This window comes from Melanaphis sacchari, unplaced genomic scaffold (assembly GCF_002803265.2).
Source record: "Melanaphis sacchari strain LSU unplaced genomic scaffold, SCAv2.0 Contig65_pilon_pilon, whole genome shotgun sequence".
NCBI lineage: Eukaryota > Metazoa > Arthropoda > Insecta > Hemiptera > Aphididae > Melanaphis > Melanaphis sacchari.
The window spans coordinates 514,231-537,125 of NW_020271469.1; the positions used below are offsets into that span (position 1 = coordinate 514,231).

General features: G+C 24.3%; 2 protein-coding genes across 3 annotated transcripts in view; both read right to left on the minus strand.

Moving 5' to 3' along the window:
* Positions 1-3,461: 3,461 nt before the first annotated feature.
* LOC112600645 lies at positions 3,462-4,408 on the minus strand. Its single transcript, XM_025347934.1, has 3 exons — positions 4,024-4,408; positions 3,706-3,855; positions 3,462-3,556 (listed from the first exon to the last, which is right to left on the minus strand). The coding sequence occupies exons 1-3, from the start codon at positions 4,394-4,396 to the stop codon at positions 3,462-3,464; spliced, it is 618 nt and encodes a 205-aa protein (XP_025203719.1). The 5' UTR covers positions 4,397-4,408.
* A 10,157-nt stretch (positions 4,409-14,565) lies between these two features.
* LOC112600549 (dopamine receptor 2) overlaps positions 14,566-22,895 on the minus strand; it is a 126,898-nt gene continuing 118,568 nt past the window's right edge. For both annotated transcript variants that reach the window (XM_025347805.1, XM_025347806.1), the window contains exon 4: positions 14,566-15,035. In XM_025347805.1, coding sequence (XP_025203590.1) covers positions 14,955-15,035 — 81 coding nt within the window. In that variant the 3' untranslated portion in view covers positions 14,566-14,954. The remainder of the gene's footprint in view (positions 15,036-22,895) is intronic.

The following is a 22,895-nucleotide window of genomic DNA, read 5'->3' on the forward strand; positions in this document are numbered from 1 at the left end:
TATTACATAAATTAAATCGTTGTTTTAACTGAAAGTAATTTAATACAACCCTTTTTTTTTAAACATTCTTATTTTGATCTTTGAATTAAAAAGACATGGCTAGTTAATCTGAAATCTTTTGAATTTTTTATAAAGTTCACCTGATTAATAGATGTGTGTCTATTAAAATATCTTATCTGTAACACTGTCTGATTTTTATTTAATTACTTGTGTTAATTAAAAAATTATGTGTTGAGATATATTAAGAAAATGAGCAATTCTGTATTCTAAATGTACCTTAACTAAATTATAACCTATTTAATTTAAAATTTTTAATTTTACAAATAACTAAACTGAATGTCATTATTATTACTGATTTCAGTTTATTTTATTATTGTGCAATACACAAATAGATAACATTAAAACTTAATATTGTTTATTTTATCAAGTTGAACCAAGCACATTCATTACTTAAAAGTGCTTATAATAATTTGGAATGCTATGCTACTGTCTGTATAGCAGACACTGATCAATAAATAATTTCGTTCTGTTATTTTAAAGCGAAAAAAAAATTAATTTAGTTTATTGGTAAGTACCTATATTTTATTTGTGCAATGTATATTTCCATGGAGAAAGTGGTATCAAGAAACTTTAAAACATTAAATATCAACTAAAACTTCTCAAATTAAAGTACATGGCCAAGTTTATTACTACAATTTTAAATTTTATCAAACTAATGCACATATTTACATTTCTTAAATATTAACGACTTACTTTCAAATTATTATTAAAATACTCTTTTTAAGTCAATTTAATTGAATAGTGAAATGTGATTTTTAAGTATTTTGGTACCTATTTAGATAATGAAATATCTATCGTAGAAATGCTATGTCTTTGTTCAAGAGTCTTTGTAAATATTAATAAAATTTACACTATTAAAAATAAATCAATTTGGTAACGACAATTACAATTTATAAAAAAATAGTTTTAAATTATGTCGAATAGTTGAATTCAATTTGATAATTAATATCATATGATAGTTCTGTGTTCTGCCCTTTTTTACTATTAGACAATAACATTTCAATTTCACTACCTACCTACATATTTTATACACTTAGACATTTAGTACCGTAGTTTGTGGGTTATCTCTCCCCTATAAAATAATTTTATTGCAAATTTATTCAACTGTAAATTTTTATTGAACCTCAATAAAAATATTTTTTCATAATTACTTTAATATTTACTGCAATTTTATTTTATTTATTTCTATTATTTTTTTATTAAAATTATACTTACCTAATCACAATCTGTTATATTTAGATAAGGGTATATTTATATATATTTATAGTAATTGTACATTAAAAAAATAAATTACTTATTTATACATAAATTTAATTTGATTGTCACGACTAGAGGCAAGCACTTATTATTAGTGGTCGATGAATACAAATTTGTACCTAGTCTGTAGGTATGTACCAACAGCTCTACGCCTCTACAGACTGCAGGTATATTAATTTATCATATTTAATATAATATTAATTCTAAGTACCTATTATTTGATTTAGATATGTAATCTTATTATTTGATTAACACTTAATTGAAATAAAATCAATTTTGTTAATTCGGTATTCGTCAAGCACGAGATCTCCGCACATAGGCGTAACTAGACCTTTAAAACTCGGGGAGGACTAACGATCAAAAATGTTTGTTGGGTCAAAAAGCTTGAAAATTTAATTTAAGATAGGTATCTTATAAGCTTTTATAATAGCAGTTGAAAAATATTTAAGATATATAGGTACGTACGATTTATTTTTTATAAGCATTTAAAGTTCAAATGTTGAAAAAATTCATTAAATTCTCTGTAATTTGTAAATAAAAGTTAATAAAATGTTCAATTTTTATAATTAAGGATTAAGAATTTAAACGAGGTTTCTCATAAATAGTTTATATTGTAATTAAAAAATCTAAAAATATATTGGTAAACACAGTTTTTTTACTACCTATATACAAATATTATTTGTGGGTTGGTATTTGACATTTTTAAAGTAGGTATATTATTATATTTTATGTATACAAATATACCAAGACGTTTTTAAATGTAGGTAATATTTCAGGCAATAATTTATTCAACCGGCCATTTCAACCGAAGTACTGTATCTACTAGGTACCTATTTATGTTTTATGTAGTAATGTTCATATACTAGTAAAATAAATTACTTTAACAGCAATAATATTTATTTTTATTATCAATAGTTTTTATTACCTGAAAAGTAGAAAATATAGGTTTTACAATTTTTTTTTTTTATGTTGAAAATTAAAAACATTTTAATAAAGACGTGTTTATTGAAAACGAAAAGTATGTCTATAATAATTTCATAACTCATGTCTTTTAAGCCGTAAACGTAGATCGTGCATTCATCATTATTATATTAAATTATTACAATAAATTAGGTAACAGAATTAAAATTCTATGGAGGAAGGTAAGTTTCCTGTCTCCCCCTCTGGGATGTCCATGCTCTGTTTATCATGAGACCGGACCACTTCGCGCATCCGAGTATCCGACTGACGAAAATGCGGGTGCTCCGTCAAAAATCTCAAAATCTTTTCTCCGCCTACTAAAACTATTTTATATACAGAATGAGTTTAAATAAACTGTCATGTGATGCGGAATGTGGTTGAACACAATATATTATCACAGATCGCCATCATCACACTAAAACGCGACACTGTATAACTTGCCATTATTCTAAACAATCTAAACACTCTAAACTGTAGAGTCTAAAGCAACAGGTGATAAGTAAGCGGGCCGTAGCGGCGTAGCCATCAAGTGTTGTAGTAGAAAAGAACGACAAGCTTTCGTCCATCCCGTAGGTCAGGTCTTTCGGTGAATTTACTATAAATGTAGGTATGTACTTATTTAGTATTATAATAGGGTATAACGCGTGTCAGGCATTTTGTATTTATAAATAAATATTAAAGATGATGAAATTTAAATCTTTCATTTAGTTTAACATTATGCTTAATATTTAATTGTTATTTATTAGCATTTGTCATTTATAAGTACGAATTACAATTTATTATAGAATTATTTTAAGCACTGAGCTTAATAAAAATGTGTTAAAAAGCGATAAATTAAATTGATAAATACTGGGAATACCCAAAACTTAAAAGAGACTGAATTATATTTTATGTTTACTAAATAAAAATAATAGTATTCAAATAATTAATATAGAAGTACCTATTATACCTATTATACTAGTACTTATTCATATATGACGTATAAGTTATTGTTATTTATGTAACATAATATTATAATTTATAATTTATAATTAATGGTAATTCAAAATTAAAATTGTAAATTTTTATACATCTTAAAATACTTATAACTCGCTTCAAAATTAAAATATAGTAAAAGGTCCATGGGGTAGTCTAAATAATATTTTTACCTTTAAATTTTATAAGAGGTCAATTCACTCTAATTTTTAAACTAATGGAGCAAAACGTGATTTGCTTTGCGTAAAATTTGCCATGTTATTCACTTGTAAGACGGAGACAACACATACGGGTATCACGTCCTCTTAAGTAACAATTATTGTAACATATATTCATAAGTAGTTTGCGTTTTTTTTTTTAATAAACAATATACAGTAGTTATTTACAAATCATGAATTTTGATTCTTATTACACATAATATTTGAAAAATAGAAGGTGCCATTCCAAAATTACCATCGAATATCCATGTTTCCGCTTCGGTGAGATGTTTTAACCCTTCATCAGTGGAGAATATGATAACATTGATAACTTTGTCTTCAAATCGATCTTCTATACTATCTTTTAGTAATAATATAAGTCCATCATTTGTGAGTGCCCAGTTACCTATAATTTAAATTAAAAAATAATTAATAAAAATGTTTTGTTGTAATTACATAATATATTATATTATTACTAATATTTAGAAATTTTAAAAATATGGTATAGGTAGCAATCAATTAAATATTATTCAACTATAATTACCTAAATAATAATATAGTATTTTCATCTTACCTTTGATTATACAGTCATCTAAATGTCTAGGTTCTTTTAAATTATTTTTTGATCGTTGATTTCGAAAAGTTCTTTTAGTAATTGTTTCTAGTTGCATCTTAGCTCGAGTTTCATTATTCAAGCTTCCAAGTTCTTCACAGTAAATCTCAATTAGATTTGTTGACGTAGTTGCTGTCTTATATTTCATTCGTGCTAAGCATTTATAGACTTTCACTTCATGCGTGTTTGGAGGATGAGTATGTGCTTTATCAATTATTGGTATCTTAGTAGAATTTTCTTTTAATGCTTTTAATTTACTAGGATACTTGAGACTTGACGCTTTAAAGTACCTCCAAACATTATATATTAACGTACTGTAATGTTTCGTATGCATGTGGCCATTAAAACAAACTTTTTTCATATTTTTATTAGATTTTATTATTTGATGCGACATTTTAATTAGTAAAATAATAATAATAATAATAATAATAATAATATATATTTAAAACAAAGTAGAAAAAATTTGAATTATTACATAAGAGTAATGAACGCAGTTAAGCTGAAATCTCGTAGCTTTGGACAATCTGAAGTTGGGGATATTATATCTGGGTAATTTTTGTAATCTATAATAATCGGTGTGCGATTTGAAAATACGTTGCTGTCGTAAGCCGTAATCCGAGCTGCAGTGATAACAAGAATATTGACAAGTTATTTATTGTCATTTTGTATATACCTACCTTATAGGTATATCGTACATAATATGCTATAGCATAGATTATAACCAATAGTAATAATTTTTGTTATTATATACGAAGCAATGCACTGTAAAATTTTTAATTTGCTTTTTTTCATTTGCTTTTCATTTACTTGCTTTTTTTCCAGACCCATAATATACATAATGCACGGTACTATTTACCTATTTTTAAACAAAGTTTACATTAAAAAAAAAAAATAATAGTTCTTATTTTATATTTTATTTATACGATATATTATGATACAGCATAATCGATTGTGTAGTTGGGCGTTGTAAAATGCACGGGCGCTTAATAGTCTATGCGTAAGCCGCTATTTGTTCAGCGTGTTGGAACCCACGTTAACAATGGACAATTGAATAAATACATTTATAACAAGAAAAAAATAAAAGGGTAGGTTTTAAATCTTTCTCAACCACTGGATAAGCTGACGGTTTTTTAACCCAGATATTAATTATTTCTGTCGTATATTCAATTAAAATATATTAATTTTTATGCAGCATACACACTAAACATAAATGATTACCGTCCTATGTATAAATGCATATTACGTTGTAATTCGTAGAACATGAAATGGTTAACTAACTAGAATATATATTACAATAAGCTTTTACGCGATGGTTAATAAACTATTTATAATTTTTTTTTTAAATTTTCATTAAATATATTTTAAAAGACTTCGACGAGAATAATTTATTCACCTATACAAACAAGTTTTCTTATACTTGAAATATAATTAAAATATTAAGTATTTATTTTTAGTTTATTATAGTTTATAATATATCTATGTATATCTATAATAAGTATACAGTTACTATTAAATGCATTTTACTATTTCTACTCTGAGTTTATTCATTAAATGAAATATTAAAAATTATAGAAAATAAAGAGTATTATAAGTTTTAATCAGTTATTTTTTATATTTGACATTATCTTACATTTTTAACAGATGTTGGTTGACTATGCTTTTGAGCTTTGAGGTTTATGCAATATTTATTATTTTAAAAATAAAATTTAATACAAAATATGTATATTAATATTTTCTGTGAATAATTAAATTGATGTTATTTATAAATTTAAGACATTGTAAATGTATTTCTAGAATACGTGATAAAAACTCAAAAGGAAATCTTTACAAAGCAAAATAGGTTTTTGAATTAAAATCGATAGGTCACGCAGAAAAATGTAAAAACAAACTTTACTTTGAGAGGCTATGGCTACAAATGGTATTTCAGGGGCTTAATGATATATTGTTTAAGTTGCTTGGTATAATTGTAAAATAAAATACAAATCAAAGAAGTGTGTTTATGAATCAGAATTCAGAACTTTAAATTTTTAATGTCATGAAAATTTATGTCTATAATATTATACTTGTATGGTATATTGATAACGTATGTACCTAATTACATCCATAATTTGTTTATCATATATTGATAAATACATGTGCGCGATCGCGTAGCTATATGCAAACACTAAAATACACGTTGCGCTTCCATAGGTATAGTATATATATACAATGTATATTATACATTACATAATAAAACAGTTCCTATATTTTATAAAATTCGTACTACACATTTTTTTCATGTACAAATACAGTGAAGTTGGAGGGGGGGAGTAATAGCTCACAACACCTTCATCTACACCATTTCATATTATCATAATTTTTAATAAAATATTAGCAATTTTTTTAATAGGTAATAACTTTTTTTAAAAACTAAATATATATATAAACAAGTTATGAAATATAAATCTAAAAAAATAGACAAATACTTTATTTGTATGCGGGATATATTATCATTTAAAATTTAACTGATATATTTGATTCCTCATAAGCTGTTTTGCTTTAACCTGCTTCCTAGAAAATACTTTTATACCACTGTTCTTATAAGGAATGTGGATAAACTTTATTAGTCTTTTTTTGTTTGAAAGCCGTTTTATAACACTGGGATGCGAAGATCAATATTGAAAATATACAACATATTTATTTTAATTTATGAAATGATTTTTTTTTTAGTTTCTAGTAGATAATAACAATAACCTTCCGCTAGTTTTAAAAATATTATAATATGATATCAATCTTAAAATTTATTTTTGATTAATTTATTTATGTTTAATAAAAAAAAATCTTATTTTTTAGCAGGTAAATACTTTTCAAATCTGTAGTGCACACTTCCAATTTTGGATTACATACTTCGTATCGGTGTTCACTAAAAAATATGAGCTGTAATACAATTTATTAGTATAGTTTAAATGTGACTAAATGATTAAATATACTCAGCAATCAGTATAGGCCATAAAATGATAATCTTGTGATAAAGTGACAATGTTTTTACGTCGAATTTTATCGATATATTGTCATTATTACTCAGATCTGTTCCAAGTAAATAAATGTTCACTTCCGTCCAAATCTAACAAATTCAGTGTGTAATGAATACATACATCACACGTCTATCCATAACAAAATAAATTACAATACTTAACTAGATAATAAGAAACGATTAGGAAATAGGTAGTGCTTTAATAGCACAAACAATAAAAACTGTTATAATGATGCCACGTGAATTCATAATATACTTATGTCTTATAGTATTAGTATTATATTATTTAATGTTATACATTGACATGTTATAATAAAAAACCATTATATGTTTAAATTACAGCAGCTATGTGATTGCAGTTGATTAAGTTGGGTTTGATGTTGAAAAAAATAATTATCAATTTAAAAAAATTCATGTTATTTATTGTATTTTAAGAATTACTATACATATATAATATAATATTATAAATTATAAACGATTTTATTCACTATAAATATCCCGCAGAGGGATAAAGCTTTCTAAGCTCTAAATTTTTTTATGGGTTCACTCCCCGAGCACCACTTTTATTTGACTCGACAGTAAGTGTATTGTTTACATGAGTATATGAAACGTTTTTTATGTTTACAAAATGTAGTTAAAACTTTTTCAAACTTTCTTGATAATCAGTAGTGTTGAAGTCTGCAACAATGTGAATGTGTATTACAGCGAAACCTGTGTAATATAAAAACGGCTGGGACCGGATATTTTTTCCACTTGGAGCAGTTATCCATTTAATAGAGTAAAAAAAAATTTAAAATTTTTTTAAAAAACCTCTTATCAACCTATATAAAGATTGGGGAATAAAAATTAATGAAACTAAATCCATCCATAGTACGTTCACACTAAAGCAAACAGTCTGCCCTCCCATCTACCTCTCCTAACTGCCCAAAATGTCCGATACCTAGATCTATATCTAGACCGCAGGCTAACTTGGGCAACTCACACCCACAACAAAAGACTTGTCTTAAATAATCACTCTCGCCAATTATGTTATCTCCTCACATCATAACACATCAACTTAAAAAACAAGCTACTATTATACAAACTCCTACTCAAACCGATCTGGACATACGGTATCCAACTCTGGGGTGCAGCCAAAAAGTTCAACTTAAACAAAATTCAAATCTTCTAATTTAAATGTTTCCGCAAAATAACCAAAGCTCCCTACTATGTATCCAACGATACTCTACATAGAGATCTAGCCATTCCAACAGTCCAAAACGTCACAAAAACTTTCTACAAACGCACACACTCCAAGTTTCACAGTCATCATAATCCCTTGATTTCCGAGCTATCCACCAACACTATTCCTGGTGACCCCAGAAGACGTCTTAAACGTACCTGGTATCGTGACCTACTAATCTAAAATTGTATATACCTCTACCTCTACCCCTATTAATTTTGTAATCCCACTCTCTCTTGTTAGCACATTAAAATTGTAGCCTAAAATCATAACCTTAAGTGCCTTCAATGGGCGGCTTCTTATCTCCAGCCACTCAAGCCATGTCACCTCCATTACATACACTTATTTTAAAACAACACTTACAGATTGTGTATATTTAAATAAATGAAAAAAAAAAAAAACATTTGTTCAGTAATTCGGCGTGCTTTAGACTATAATATAATTGCTCCAGAAATTGGTATACTTTTAGCTTTAGCACTTACAAACCATTTCCAAGTAAAATTATTAATTTCTTTGTTTGCGCTAGATTTTGGTATTCTTTTTATTCGCCCATTTCCTAATATGGAAATTATACATAAATATCTATAACTTTGAGTTTTACATTAATTTTTATAGTTACGCTTATTACCATTCGCCCATTGTTTTTTATTTCATTTTTTTCTCCTTTAATTTATTACACATTTGACTTTTTCCACAGTTGAAAAGTTCACAAATTTGTTGTATTGTTAATTTATTTTTTTTTTTTTGATTCATTTAGTTAAATTTTTTCAGTACTTTATGTGCAATCTGCGTCATAACATTAATACAACACTTACGATAAAACGAAGTAATCTATGTAATTGATAAAGATTATATTTATTGACTAATAATTTTAAAATACACTATTTACATATTTGTAAATGCTTGAAAAAATATCGTTTCCATTTCCACGTTTAATAAGTAGCAGGTCACATCCCCGTCACTGTTTCTCTGTCGGATATTTCCCCGTCAGACACGGGACCTTAACGTTTTTCGATAAAAGTCAGGTTTGCAGTGTTTCCAAGTTATTCAGGTGACATACTACACAGATTATACTGTATATGTTATGTTAATGTATCATGTTGCTTCTTTGATAGGTAAATTAATTTAAATAAGTTATAACAAAAATGTGTATTTTTATTGTTTTAGTTGCATAAAGACATAAAAATGGCATACATATGAGTGTTGTTAAGTATTTGAATAGATAATTGAATGATTTTTCCATTATTGAATAGTTTTTAAATATTTTTATTTTGAAAATACTTAACGGTATTTTATTTTTGGTTTTAATAATGAATACTTTTTGGATTTTTAGATTTTATTGTACCGTCGTTCTTTTAAACATACAACGATATAACGATTATTTAATATGATTTTAAACTTTTAAGATAATAACAATAATTTATTGTATGTTTATTTCCATTTTAGTATATGTATAGATTTGATATGTTCATTGTGTATAGATATTTCGGCATTGTAATCGGTAATACATGTACCAGTTGCTTATTATTATTTCGAATAGGTAATATACTTAGTATTAGATTTTTTATTGATTTCGTTATTTGTTAAAGGTTTCACTGGGGCGTTTGTTCTTGAATATCATAATTTTTATTTCCTAATCGTATATAATATGTATTATTCTCAGTGTGAACTGTTGATTGTTGTCGTACAATATGTATCTATTGTTGTGTAAATAACCGTTTCTTAATTATTTCGTTATTGTATTTGAAGATTATTACAAATATTTAAAAGTTTGTGAGTAATATTCATTATTATAGTAAAGTTGTAGTTTATAGCGTAGTTAAAAATATGTATAAAAATAATTTATGTAGTACTCAACTCAAATAGTCAAAAGTTAAATATTTTAATACACAATACAAATAGTATGTGTAAGTTTGAAATAATTTATTTAAAAAGTATTTAGATATACTTATATAATTTTATTTATACTATAGGATAAGGTACTATGTTAATATAATATATATTATTTATTATGTTTTATAAATTGTTTACTGTAAATGAAACTTATCAGTATGCATAATGGTGTATTAGGTAGGGTAGCATTATACCTTCGTTCGCTCGATGACAAATATTATTCGATGTCGTCGTGGTGTAGTGGATGGTGAAAAATATTAGCTGTATATACAAGTACCACCGCCAAATGTTGGCAAACTCATCCGGGTCAGTCGAAAGTGACATAAAAGGGATTTATGTTTAACGAATCATACTTTTAGGATGGCAGTATTTTGTCTACGGTTAGTTTAGGTCAGGTTAGAGAGGAGGAAGTCGGTTGCGGAAGGTTGAATACGAAACGTTTGTTTGTATGTGTGTGTGTGTGTGTGTGTGTGTGTGTGTGTGTGTGTGTGTGTGTTTGTGTATGTTGGCAAAACGTGGTCGATGGGTCAAATGAAAAGGATATTATGTATAAACATAGCAACCGTAAACTAAGTTACGAGCTCGTAATTTGGAAGTGGTGTTCCGTACGCTGGTCGGAGGAGGGTAATTACCTAGATGGAATTGAGGTATAGTTTTGATTTTCGGACCAAACATGACACACAGATTTTGATGAGCAGGCGGATGATTTGTGTAATTGTGGTGAGTTAGTGATGAGACTATCGTTGGTTACCGCCACTTTCGTCTCACTGCATTTAATAAATTTTCACCTGCCGATGACTACCTACGGAATTGTGTACATTCCGTGATAATCCATTTATTAAAAAACTCATTTAAATTTTCTACTCTTGTCTTTGGTGTTGTTTTTAGAGATTCAATGTGTGGTTATTAATTATTAATTATTACATATTATACAATTATTTCATGCATTGTACTATGTGTTAATAACAATTTATAGCTATCTGTAACCGTAGCTATATTATTTGCTTTAGTAGTTATGCAATGTGCAACATGTGGTTTTCATTTTATTATAAATATTTCTTTTTATTAATATTTTTTGTTGTTGTTCATATAAATAAATAATATTAGTGATAGGTACCTACATATCATTTATTTTTTTGTAATTATATTATTTTGGAATCAGCAGTCGTGATGTTTTTTTTATTCAATGGAATGATTTTTTTTTGTTTATGGGTGACTATTAGCATAGGCAGATTTTCCACTTAGTTTCAATTTACACAGGTTTCCATGGCGGGCGGTGGTAACTGATAACTAGACATTCTAATTCAGCCTTCGACAACTTTTCATTGGCTAAAATGTTGGTATCAATATTAAAAGTCTCTACTTGCTCAAATATAATTTATATTTTTATGGTTTTAATTTTGATTTCTATACTTATCATATATATTAGGGTTAGAATTCACCAGTTGCTTACGAATTATTACACGTGGCAGTGAAACGGGCCTAAGTAAACTAAATATTAGTTATATAACTTATAACATATTAGTATTTATTAATGAATAATATAGTTCTGAACAATAGATCTTTTACCTATTGTTGAATTTTAAATCAATTTGTACCTATATTCATTTAACTATCTAGCATAGACAAAGACTTGTTCTTGTCTTTGAAAAAAATAATGATCTTTAAATCGATTATGGGTTCTTAATATTCTTATAAACTATAGCTTATTCTTGGATTAATTTGAAAATATAACAAAAATATCAGAATTGTTAACAGCACCATTGCTGTAGTTATTATTGTTACTTATACTGATATATTTTGCAACGGAATTAGTTCTTATATTTTGTAATTGCTGTCATTCAGGTTCAATGTTCATACGATTTTGATAACTATTAAAATTTATAAATAGGGTGAAAACAGCTAGCAAAAATTGTTTCATTAATCCCTGATGATGGATCAAAAAATTATTTAAAAAAATCTGACAGTGGATTCGATCATAGTAAATGTCTATATAATAGAAGCTATACATTACGCATAGGTATATGTATCGTCGGAACCGTACAACGTTATCTGCTTTCAATAATATGGGTTTTTTTTTGTAATTTCATAAATAATTTGTATGATAGGTTGTATATTTAAAAATTAATAATAGTTGAAATAGTTTTGTTTTTCAATTTATTATTTATTTAAAAAAAAAAAACGAATCTTAATTTGTATTTATTATCTAGAATCTTTACACAAAAAAAGATATAAGACACACAAGATACAAATGTATCTAAGATAAGTATCTTAGATATTGCTCATCCCTAAGAAGGTATACCTACTTACTTTTAATCATTTATAATGATATACTCTTGATCTGTTAATAAATAGTATATATACAAAGAAAAAGAGATCATTTATTATTATAATTACGATCAACATTAATAAATTATATTTTTTTGAACATAAAGAGTTATTTATATATAATACAGATATTACGCTTATTCATAAATATTAATTCATACGTTATGTAGTTTATGATACTAGTGTTGTATAAACAGGCATGCAATTATTTTATGTTAATCAAAACAGAGTACAATATCAATGTAGTAATTTATTGGTAAAAATAGGGACTAGATTTTGAGAGAAGTAATGAATTTTTATCTACATATATTGTTGAAATACATCACAAAAACAATTTTACATACATAAAACAATCATAAAAATTGTATTTTTTTTTTATAATTAATTAAATTTGTTTTTAAATAAACCATATTTATTATTAACTAGTACAATAATGATCTATATTTTTAAAAATTTCGATATCGGCAAAAACTCAAAAATCTAATTATATTTTAATACACTTAAATACTTACATAAAATTATGAGTTATAAGTTAATGACTAAAGTCTGTTTTGGATAAAGTAAAAAAAAATAACAAATAATATCAATATAATTATATAATTTTAAATTAACTCTTGAAAAGTAAAATAAAACTGGGTTGGATAAAAAATACACAATGATTTTAATATTCATAATATAATAATAATATTCATTGATTACTTAGTTGTTGCATAAAATTGTATAAGTAGTTAGTTAAAATAATACAACGGATTACAAGATTTTTACTACGTAGGTAATTCATTTTTACACAATTATTGCTAAGCCATTAAACATTTTTATGTGGGAATAAAACGATCGCCTGAATGATTTGATTAAAAAAAAATAAAATACAGATATTATCGGGTTAAAACTGTTAATGTATCTATCTGTAAATCATAAAAAAATTTATTGAAAAAGTAATATTTTGTTTCATAAAGCTTATACAGTTGAACGTAGGTATAGAGTAGTATACTTTCGTTTTTATTACAAAAGCTTATAATCAATACCAGAGATTTATCCAGTACTTCCTGTTTTTAAATATATTTATTTTAAAACCAAAACTCATATTTTATCACTATTTGCACTTTTTAGTTGTATTTTATGAAATTAATAAAATTGAAATTAAAGTCTAAAGCATTATAAATATGACTTTGTAACTTAATTATTGATTTTAATTTTAAATCGGAAACCGTCTCCAAAGTTTGTTGGTATATATGATTTGTAGGCAATTATTTGAAATACTTTTATTATAGGTAAATTTACATATTTTATATTTGAGTTATTTATTTTAAGTTTAAGTAACTTAGTATTGTAAGTCATAAAAATATATTGTTTTTGTATATAAGAATAATTAAAAACTATAATACGATGTTTTAAATAGGTATCTTTAAAAATAAGGTTAGTAATTTGTTGATTAATAATTATTTAATAACAACATATCGTATTACCCTAACAGTAAATAAAAAAAAAATTTGTATTAAACGTGATAAATGCCTCGTTATAAGTATAAGGAGATTTTTCTTTCATATTTTTTAAAATATTTCTATTCAGCTATATTTAAATAATAATTTACTAAATTTTTATTGGAGACGGATGAGATCTTGTAAAGGTAGTTTTTCACTGTATGGTATTAAAATAAAACTGTAAATTTCTTTGTATTTTACAAATATTAAAAATTGAACAGCACTAAAATTTTTGGATAAATCCCTGTAACAATGAATTTTAAATTAGTTTTTACAATTTATTTTTAAAAATTTTTTACATACATACAATATTAATTTAAATATATTTTGGAATACAGTTTTGAGAAAACAAAATAAAACAAGGGGGAAATTTAATGTCATGGTCATAGGTAAAATATCTTTTACCATGTTAATCCTAACACGCGCTTGATATGATTGAAGAGGTAAACATTATATTTTGGTAGTCTGTATATACTATATAGTATCAATATATTCTATTCTAACTTGTAACTTAAAAAAATAATAATAATAATAACAATAATCATAAAAAATAACATAATGGAGGACATCAAAGTGAGCATTTATTATTTTATTTAACTAGTGTATAATAATGTCAAATAAAAATAAAAATAGAAGGATGAGGTAAAGATCAATGAAGAATTATTGTTGTATTTCATTCCATCCATGGTGCTGTATTAATCTTTTTAAGGGAAAGATCGCTGTCCACCAAAAATTCGTTTTAAAAGACAGAATTAAAAACTATCATTGGAACAATATCTATTTATCATATAGTGAATTATACGACCAGGTATTGTAGAAGATATAAAAGAACAAGGAAAAAAAAAGTAAAAACAACATAAAATTATACTTATTTGATTGATATCTCGATGCGAATCTTTCATTTTGAGCGTTTTCGCGCCCACTCATTCAACTATCTTAAGTTTTTAAAGCCGTTTCAGATGTTGAACATATCTTGTTGGTTGACGGTAGCATATGTGACCGTGGCCGGAGCTAATACCATAGATGCTCCCATGTACTGAAAATAAAATTCCGGTATAAAGTTACATGTATATTTAACAAAATTTAGTTGTCTTTAACATTTTATGATTCATGATCCATTTTGGTGATACAATTTTTTTTTGACTAATGTTGAAATTATAATGAGCAAGCAAAAATTAACAAGGAATAAAATACATTACAATTTTTAGGACCTATATGTTTTCAGGTTAACATTTATTTTTATATATTATTGAATGACAGTAGGTGTATAGAGTGATATTTGAATTTTGAAGTTCACGAGATCCAAAATTTGGTTGCAACTTATTGGTTGAAGAACACACTCAAATAACAGTAAATTATATAATAATATACTATAATCGTAATTTTCGCATAATATGGCCGAAAATATATTTACATATTATAGGCTAGTCAAATATATTGAGCACATGTTGGTTTATTTAAACATATAGACATAAAAATGAATATTTCATAAACACGATTGTGGCCTTGCAATACTCTCGTATCAATGTTATTAAAAATCGAAATGATAAAAAATGCTTACCATTATGTTAAAGTGAATCCCAGTCCCCAGATAATATTTTCTTTCACGAACTCAAAATAATAACGTAAATAAAATAGCACTTGGGATAGTTTACATACTCTTGTACTGATAAATAAACAAACCGCATAATATTACAGTGAATTAAATTTAGTTTTATTACTTTATGTTCGATCTTATGTATTCAATTCGTCTTTGAAACCACTTGAGTGTTCTATTTTTATTTTTATTAAATAAAAATAACTAATAACATTAGATAATAAATGTGTATTATCAAATTGTTTATGTTTTAACATGCATACGTACATATGCTACAGGGTTGATGGTATTGAAATACTATACCGGTATTGTGATATTAGTACCAATATATCGTAAAAAATTGTTAAACTCTAGACCGTAATAATAAAGGTTAAATTAAATTCACTGCAATTATAGTTAGCGATTATACTTAAAACCTCATGATACTAAGTAGTTAAAGATTTTACGCATTTTTGTAGTAAGTACGAGTTTATTCCAAAATTTCTACAAACATAGAATTTTCTTTGTTCGTATTTTTTAAAATGTATATTATTTATTATTGTCTATATACATTTGGCACGTATGATTTCCATTAAAATAATTCCATCTAAATTAATAGAATACACAGAATTAATATAAAAAAATTTAATAAATTCATGTAATTGTATGTGTATATTTTAGAAAATTAACATTTTGACGAAAATAAAGTTTTCAATTTTTATCCAAGAAGATAGTGATTATTTAAAAATATACGTATATATTGATGCATATTATAGATATTTAAAGTGAATGAAAAAAATGTTCAAGTCATTGTCGAAACTCAATTCTATTATTTTAAAATACAGAATATTTAATTTTTATTTATTTTAGTTTATTAAAATATATTATACTGTCTATTGGATGAAAACAATATTTGCTGCACCGAGTTCGTGCGCATATTGCTCATGTAAATTTAGATAAAAATTATACTATAAAACTTTAAAATAGTATAGTTAAAGATCTTTATTTAAATCAGTTGAATATTATTACTGAGAGTAAACATGTATACATATTATGTTTTTTCATTGATTTTGTAATTGTTGTAAATTCTTAAAGACAACTTCAATTAAAATTATCATTATTTTTATGTTATAGTACTTTTACGTATTTGAGCGAATACATTGATTAATTATTTTATATTAATTAAATACAACTATCGAACTTGAGTTTTTTTGATATTTTATTCAGTCATTATTTTTCATTACGTTTTGTCATGTATTTCCTGGCGAAATCTATTAATCGAATGTTATATATACGTTATGTTGTAAAATATTCGTTCTTTGATTTTTCATATTCTTCTATTTTTATATTACGTTTTAAATGAATATTACAGATTTAGATAATAATAAAATTGAAAATTACATAAAAAATAACGTTAAACAAGATTTATTAACTATTTCTGTGCTTTCGCCAAGTATTTAACATTTTGTTTTTTTCATTTGTATTTTTTAAAATGCTAAACATCTGTATATCATCATACAATATATATTATTATTTCAAGAATAATGTATACAATTCTGTAGTTTTAATTTTTATGTATCATATACCTATTTACAATGAAATTCTACACAATTATGTTATATAAAAACTTATAAAAAGTATGCATTAATTTTAAAGTATATTTTGAACTCTACTAGTCACGTAGTATGCAAAATATGTTAAATGTTTAAATTTAAGGTGATTGTATTCAACGCAGAATTTCTTTTATGTTATAGTTTCTAGGGTCCTATTTAAGCACAAAGTAGGAAATTCAATTTTCAACAAAAAACTATTTATTTTTTTTTTGACGGCGTATCGTATAGGCAATTTCGTTATATCTTTGTGTAAAATTAAATTCTATGAGGCTATGAAGGTACCTAGTATAGTATCTACTACCTTTTGAATCAAAAATACATTGAATTTATTTATGTTTTAAAATATAGTACATTGAAAATCATACAAAATGTTTCATAATATTTAAAATAAATAAAATTATTAATTTACTTAAAATTATTGATAAGCATAAAAGTATAATGCATAATCTATGCATACGTATATACGAGTATACATTCTATTATATAAAGATTTATTTATAAAGATAAAATGTTTCACTGAACCTAATATATAGTGTAAAAGACTTCTCATCATTATTTATGAATATGAGGTAAATAATACGTATATTTCGTTTATCACTTGAGTTAGTTTATTCCGTTAACTAAAAAACTATAGTAATAAGTTTAAACAAACTTATTCAAACTGAAGCGGTTCTTGGGATGGCACACATCCAACAGAACACAGTTTTAATACAGGGTTTACTTAGAGATTAATATGATTTATGATACCATTTTACTTTAATTTTAACACGTGTTGTAGATTGATTTAGGTTCCTTAAATTACAATGTGATAAGTGATACCCTATTTGAACACTTAACTTTAATGTAAATTGTTGTAAGATGTTCTATATACTATGTGTTTCAATTTCAAAGATGCAGTTGGCATATTAAATTTCTTTTTCCTATAATGTATCTAGTTTAAGTATACTGTAATTCCTAATTTAATAATAATTTTAGCGTTTAAATTTTTCTCTAAATTATATTAGTAGTGTATGATAAATGTATGGACCAATTCTCGTATTAAAATATAATGAAAATGGTTAAATGTATAAATGAAGACAATTTTTGTATTATTAAAATATATTGTGAAAAATTATTATTATAGTTTTACCTATGCTTATAATATTACAATAAACTGCCAACGCCGTATGTTGAAACTACTTTATTTTTTTAATATTATTATTATATTATTTACTTTTGATTGTCTCAGATTATATATTTAAGTATAATTTATAAGAGAGTGAAATATTTCTGAACGTTTAATGAAAAAATTAAAAAATAAAAATGCGATTTTATAAATTTGCTATTTTTTAGTTTAAATTTTATCGTTTAAAGAAATTTACCTAAATTCCTAAAATTTTATTTTTAGTTACTTATTTTATCAAGTGATATTAAACGAGTTTGTACAAGATTAATCAAATAATAATCATGTCATTCTGTCAGAAATTACAAAACCAGACAAAAATTAATCTATAGCTATAATATGTTATTTTGATACTTATATACTTAACCGTTGAAAAGCTTTAAATATTTTTACTGTCCATAAAAAAACCGAAATCTTATAGTTATTACGCTACCCTTTTTTCTACCCGATGTTCTCATTTTATATCAGATCATACTATTCATGCTTATAAATTGAAGTTTTGATCTTGTGTATGGGATTTATTTATAACATCCTATTAAATATATATGTTTTTAATAAAATTTAATATTTTATGTATTGAGTAAAATGTCACGCTTTCCATCCTTGACTGATATATATTACTGATAAGACAAAAAATAATAACTAATAAAATTTTTAAATATATTTGTTTTTCATCAAAAATAAAGTTAAACAATCATAATTTATTCACTGTAACCAAACACAGTTAAAATTTTAAAGATTTAAACCAATATAATGTTGTTTATATGAATCAATGATGGAAAGTTAAAAAATGTATGTGTCTAAAACATGAAAGTTATAATTGTATTGAATATTATATTATAAATTCAAAATATGTATCTATAAAATTAACTTAACAATTCGATAAAGTGCTGTACATTAGTTAATGAATTCATACTCACTGGGTTTAAAGCATAATATTTTAAATTTAGAATGTTTTAATGTATAAAATGTATACATAAAGTTTAAAAAATAGTTTAATGGTCATTATGTTATTGATTATGGTTTATTATAATTTTAAAGTACCACAAAAAGTAAAATTTTTAAATTTTAAAAGAAACTTTTATTTATTAGTTATTAATATTTAAGAGGACACCAAATCCGGAAGTATTGTCTTCTATCTTACAAACGTACAAAATAGCAAACTTTTATTCAGCAGAACTAATTTTGTATTGTTAGCTTTAATATTACAGTAAATTTACTTATTAAGATTGATCAAATAATATGTATGCAATGGAATTGTCTTTGTACAACTATTATATTATATTACAATACTTATATCAATTTTCATTTTTTATTTGTTAGTGCTCATCAATTGGTGCGTTATTTGCGTTAAATATGTAATTGTGGTTTTTATGATGTATACAAACGATAATATTTAATATAATATATTTTAAAAATGTTTAAAAATATGATTAATATTAATAGTATACTATAGTCTCAGAATTGGAGCAGATTATGGGAAAGCGAAAAAAGTATCAAATATGGATGTGAACCAGTGCTAAATGGATACAAAATTTTTCTACTGAAATTTGAATGATAATTCTTAGTTCCCTTAATTTTTTAGTAATAAGTATTTTTTGTTCCTTTTTTTTTAGGTTCTATTTCTATCTTTGAATTTAAATATTATAATTTAATGGTTAAGATCGGAGTTCTAATCAAAACCAATATAAAACGGTGTATTATATTATTATTTTTGAATTTATTCTTCATTATCTGTTTAATTTTTATAAATAAATTAAGTAACAATATAATATATTATATATATTAAAATAGAATATTAATATATACCTATGTTTATATTTAGCCATTAAAATTCTACTAAAAGTAAATGGCTCTAATCAGAAATAATATTGATTTATCAAAGTGTTCTTTATACTCAAAAAGTATATCTCGGAGGTAAAACCAAATATATTTTACTAGCAATATTTTTCATTTAAAACTATGAGTTCTAATTTCAGTATTTGAAAATATTAAAATTCGGTCCTAGTTACCATTTTAAGGGTTTTAGATTTTGAAACCAATTTTAGTCAATTTTGTTTCAGTACTTAATAAAAAATACTACTTAATAAAAGCTTAAACATATATTCATATGATTTAAAAAATGTAATTGAGTGATATTTTTAAACTTATTTTTTTCTCGATATTTCTAAAAATATACAACCCCAGTTTAGTATTATTTTTTTGCTGGTCAAAATATATTTTTAACTAAAAGTTTTTAAAATTAAGGTATAATATCATAAATTTATTATACATATATAATAAATACAAATAGTTTTTGTAAATTAAATGCTTTTAGTGAGAATTATTAGTGGTATAAGTTATAAGGTAATATAGTCTTGCTGTATAATAATAAAATGGCATAATTTTCAAAACGTCTCTATATAAACAATACATGTTTAAAGTTTATATAATCAGTGCCTTGAGAAATAATTCAATTTATGCTTCTCCTTATTACTAAATTAGAATTCAATTAATTTGTGTGGTTTTGGATACATTAAAGGAAATTATATTCATATTATCAGTAACTTTTTGTTAGGGTTTATTTAGAAATATATTACATCCGACTAAGCCAATTTTAAAAGGATCCATATTCTATTATAAGCTAATCTAAGCATTTGGTGGAAATTTCAAATCTCTATGGTTATTCATTTTTGAATAATATAAAAATAAGCTATCAAGTAAGTAATCACTTAACTATACAGTAGGTTTTGACTATCATTAAGAAGGTTACTATAATGGATGTCATGTTAAATTTCTATTATTTACGAATACTAAATTTATCAAACAAAAATTGTATTAATTAAATTAAAAAAAAAGTTCATATTTTTTGTTGGTTATTTTAAAACTAGGTATTGAGAATTTTAAATTTAAACTTGTTAAAAATACTATAATAATTAAATTCAATTTTTCTACTAGATATTTTTTTCGAAGTTTATAATTAGAGAATTTTTTCTACTGTGAAAAGTGTCGTTAGACAAAAAAAGTAAAACACACATCATTGTAAAATTAGCATATTTATATATAATACATTTTTCGTTTCGCTCATAATCTAAAATATAGATTTGATCAAAACTATGGGTTTGCGTAAGAATTCTCGTTTTTTAGTAAAATTAATTTAGTCATGGAATATATTAAATTATTTTGATTTTTATAGTACCAACTAAATTTGATTCTCTACTTGAAACTACCTTTAAAGTTTAAGATTGATTCATTATATTGCTTAAATAGGTGATGATTTATGATATATTGTTATTAAACCAATACATTCATTGCTCTAATCAGACGCTAAAATTTAGAAAAATTAGATACTTTGAAAATTAGAATGACATGAAGCATTATATATGAGTAAAACTCTATATATGTGTACTTAATACGTTTATTATTAACATTTAAATTTTAGTATCTACCATTTTTGAAACATAAAAAAAAGATTATCTTAAACATTGTGCAAAATAAAACTGTATTCTTATTGTAATATATATACAAAATTAATCTTTTAAAATCTTTGGTGGTTTTTATTATTTACTACTATTGTTTAATATTAGTTAATTATAAGTATTTGCTTTAGTTTCATTATTTGAATAAATAAATCACGTTTATTTTAAAATACGATAATATTGTAAAATTTATGTAATTTATGTATGTTTTTTATGGTTTTTTTTTAAGTACCAGTGGATACACCAGTAGTTTGTTATTTTACGGATATAACACAAAATTTCACATTCAATGAATTTTCACCATTTTTGACATGTTATAAATCATAAATAAAATCGTTACTCAACGAACACATTGTGGAGTGACTATATGCGACGTGATCCTTTAAAAATAAATATATGCAGAGAGACTGACAGTAATCGTATAATGAAAATTATTCTACATTCTTCTTATAGACATAATAATAATAGTAATAATAATATGTTGCACCTACATAAATGTGAATAATAAAATATTATGGAAAATATAGCCGTAGTTAAAAAAATCAACTAAAATTATCCAGGATAATCATACACTATAGAATTGTTTTATCTTAAATGATAAATACATTTATATCTCTTAAAAACACAGTGCTTTTATTAATTTTGTATTTTGTTTTTTATCAATTCAATAAATTGATGTCTTAAGAATTTAGTTCGATTTTAATGATTATACGTAATATATTAATTGAAATTGAAGTCGTTGAAATAAATATTTTAAGTTTTCTTTATTTTAAGGAATATAAAGTTTACTAGTACAGTAATAAATAATTGTTAGTTAGTTAATTTAAAAAAAATATTCAAATTGTGTTCAAGATTATTTTGTATTAATTTACGTTTAGTAAAAGTTACTGCATAGAAGAGTGGTCACCTACTTTACTTCAATTTTATAGATATATTGAATTTGACATTTTGTTTATTTAAACAAACAAAAATTATTTCACAGTATAAATTAAATATTTTAATTTTTAAATTAATTATAACTTTTTGTAGACATATATATATATTATAGAAAAAAAAAAATTCCAAATCTATTTATCTATTAGTATAA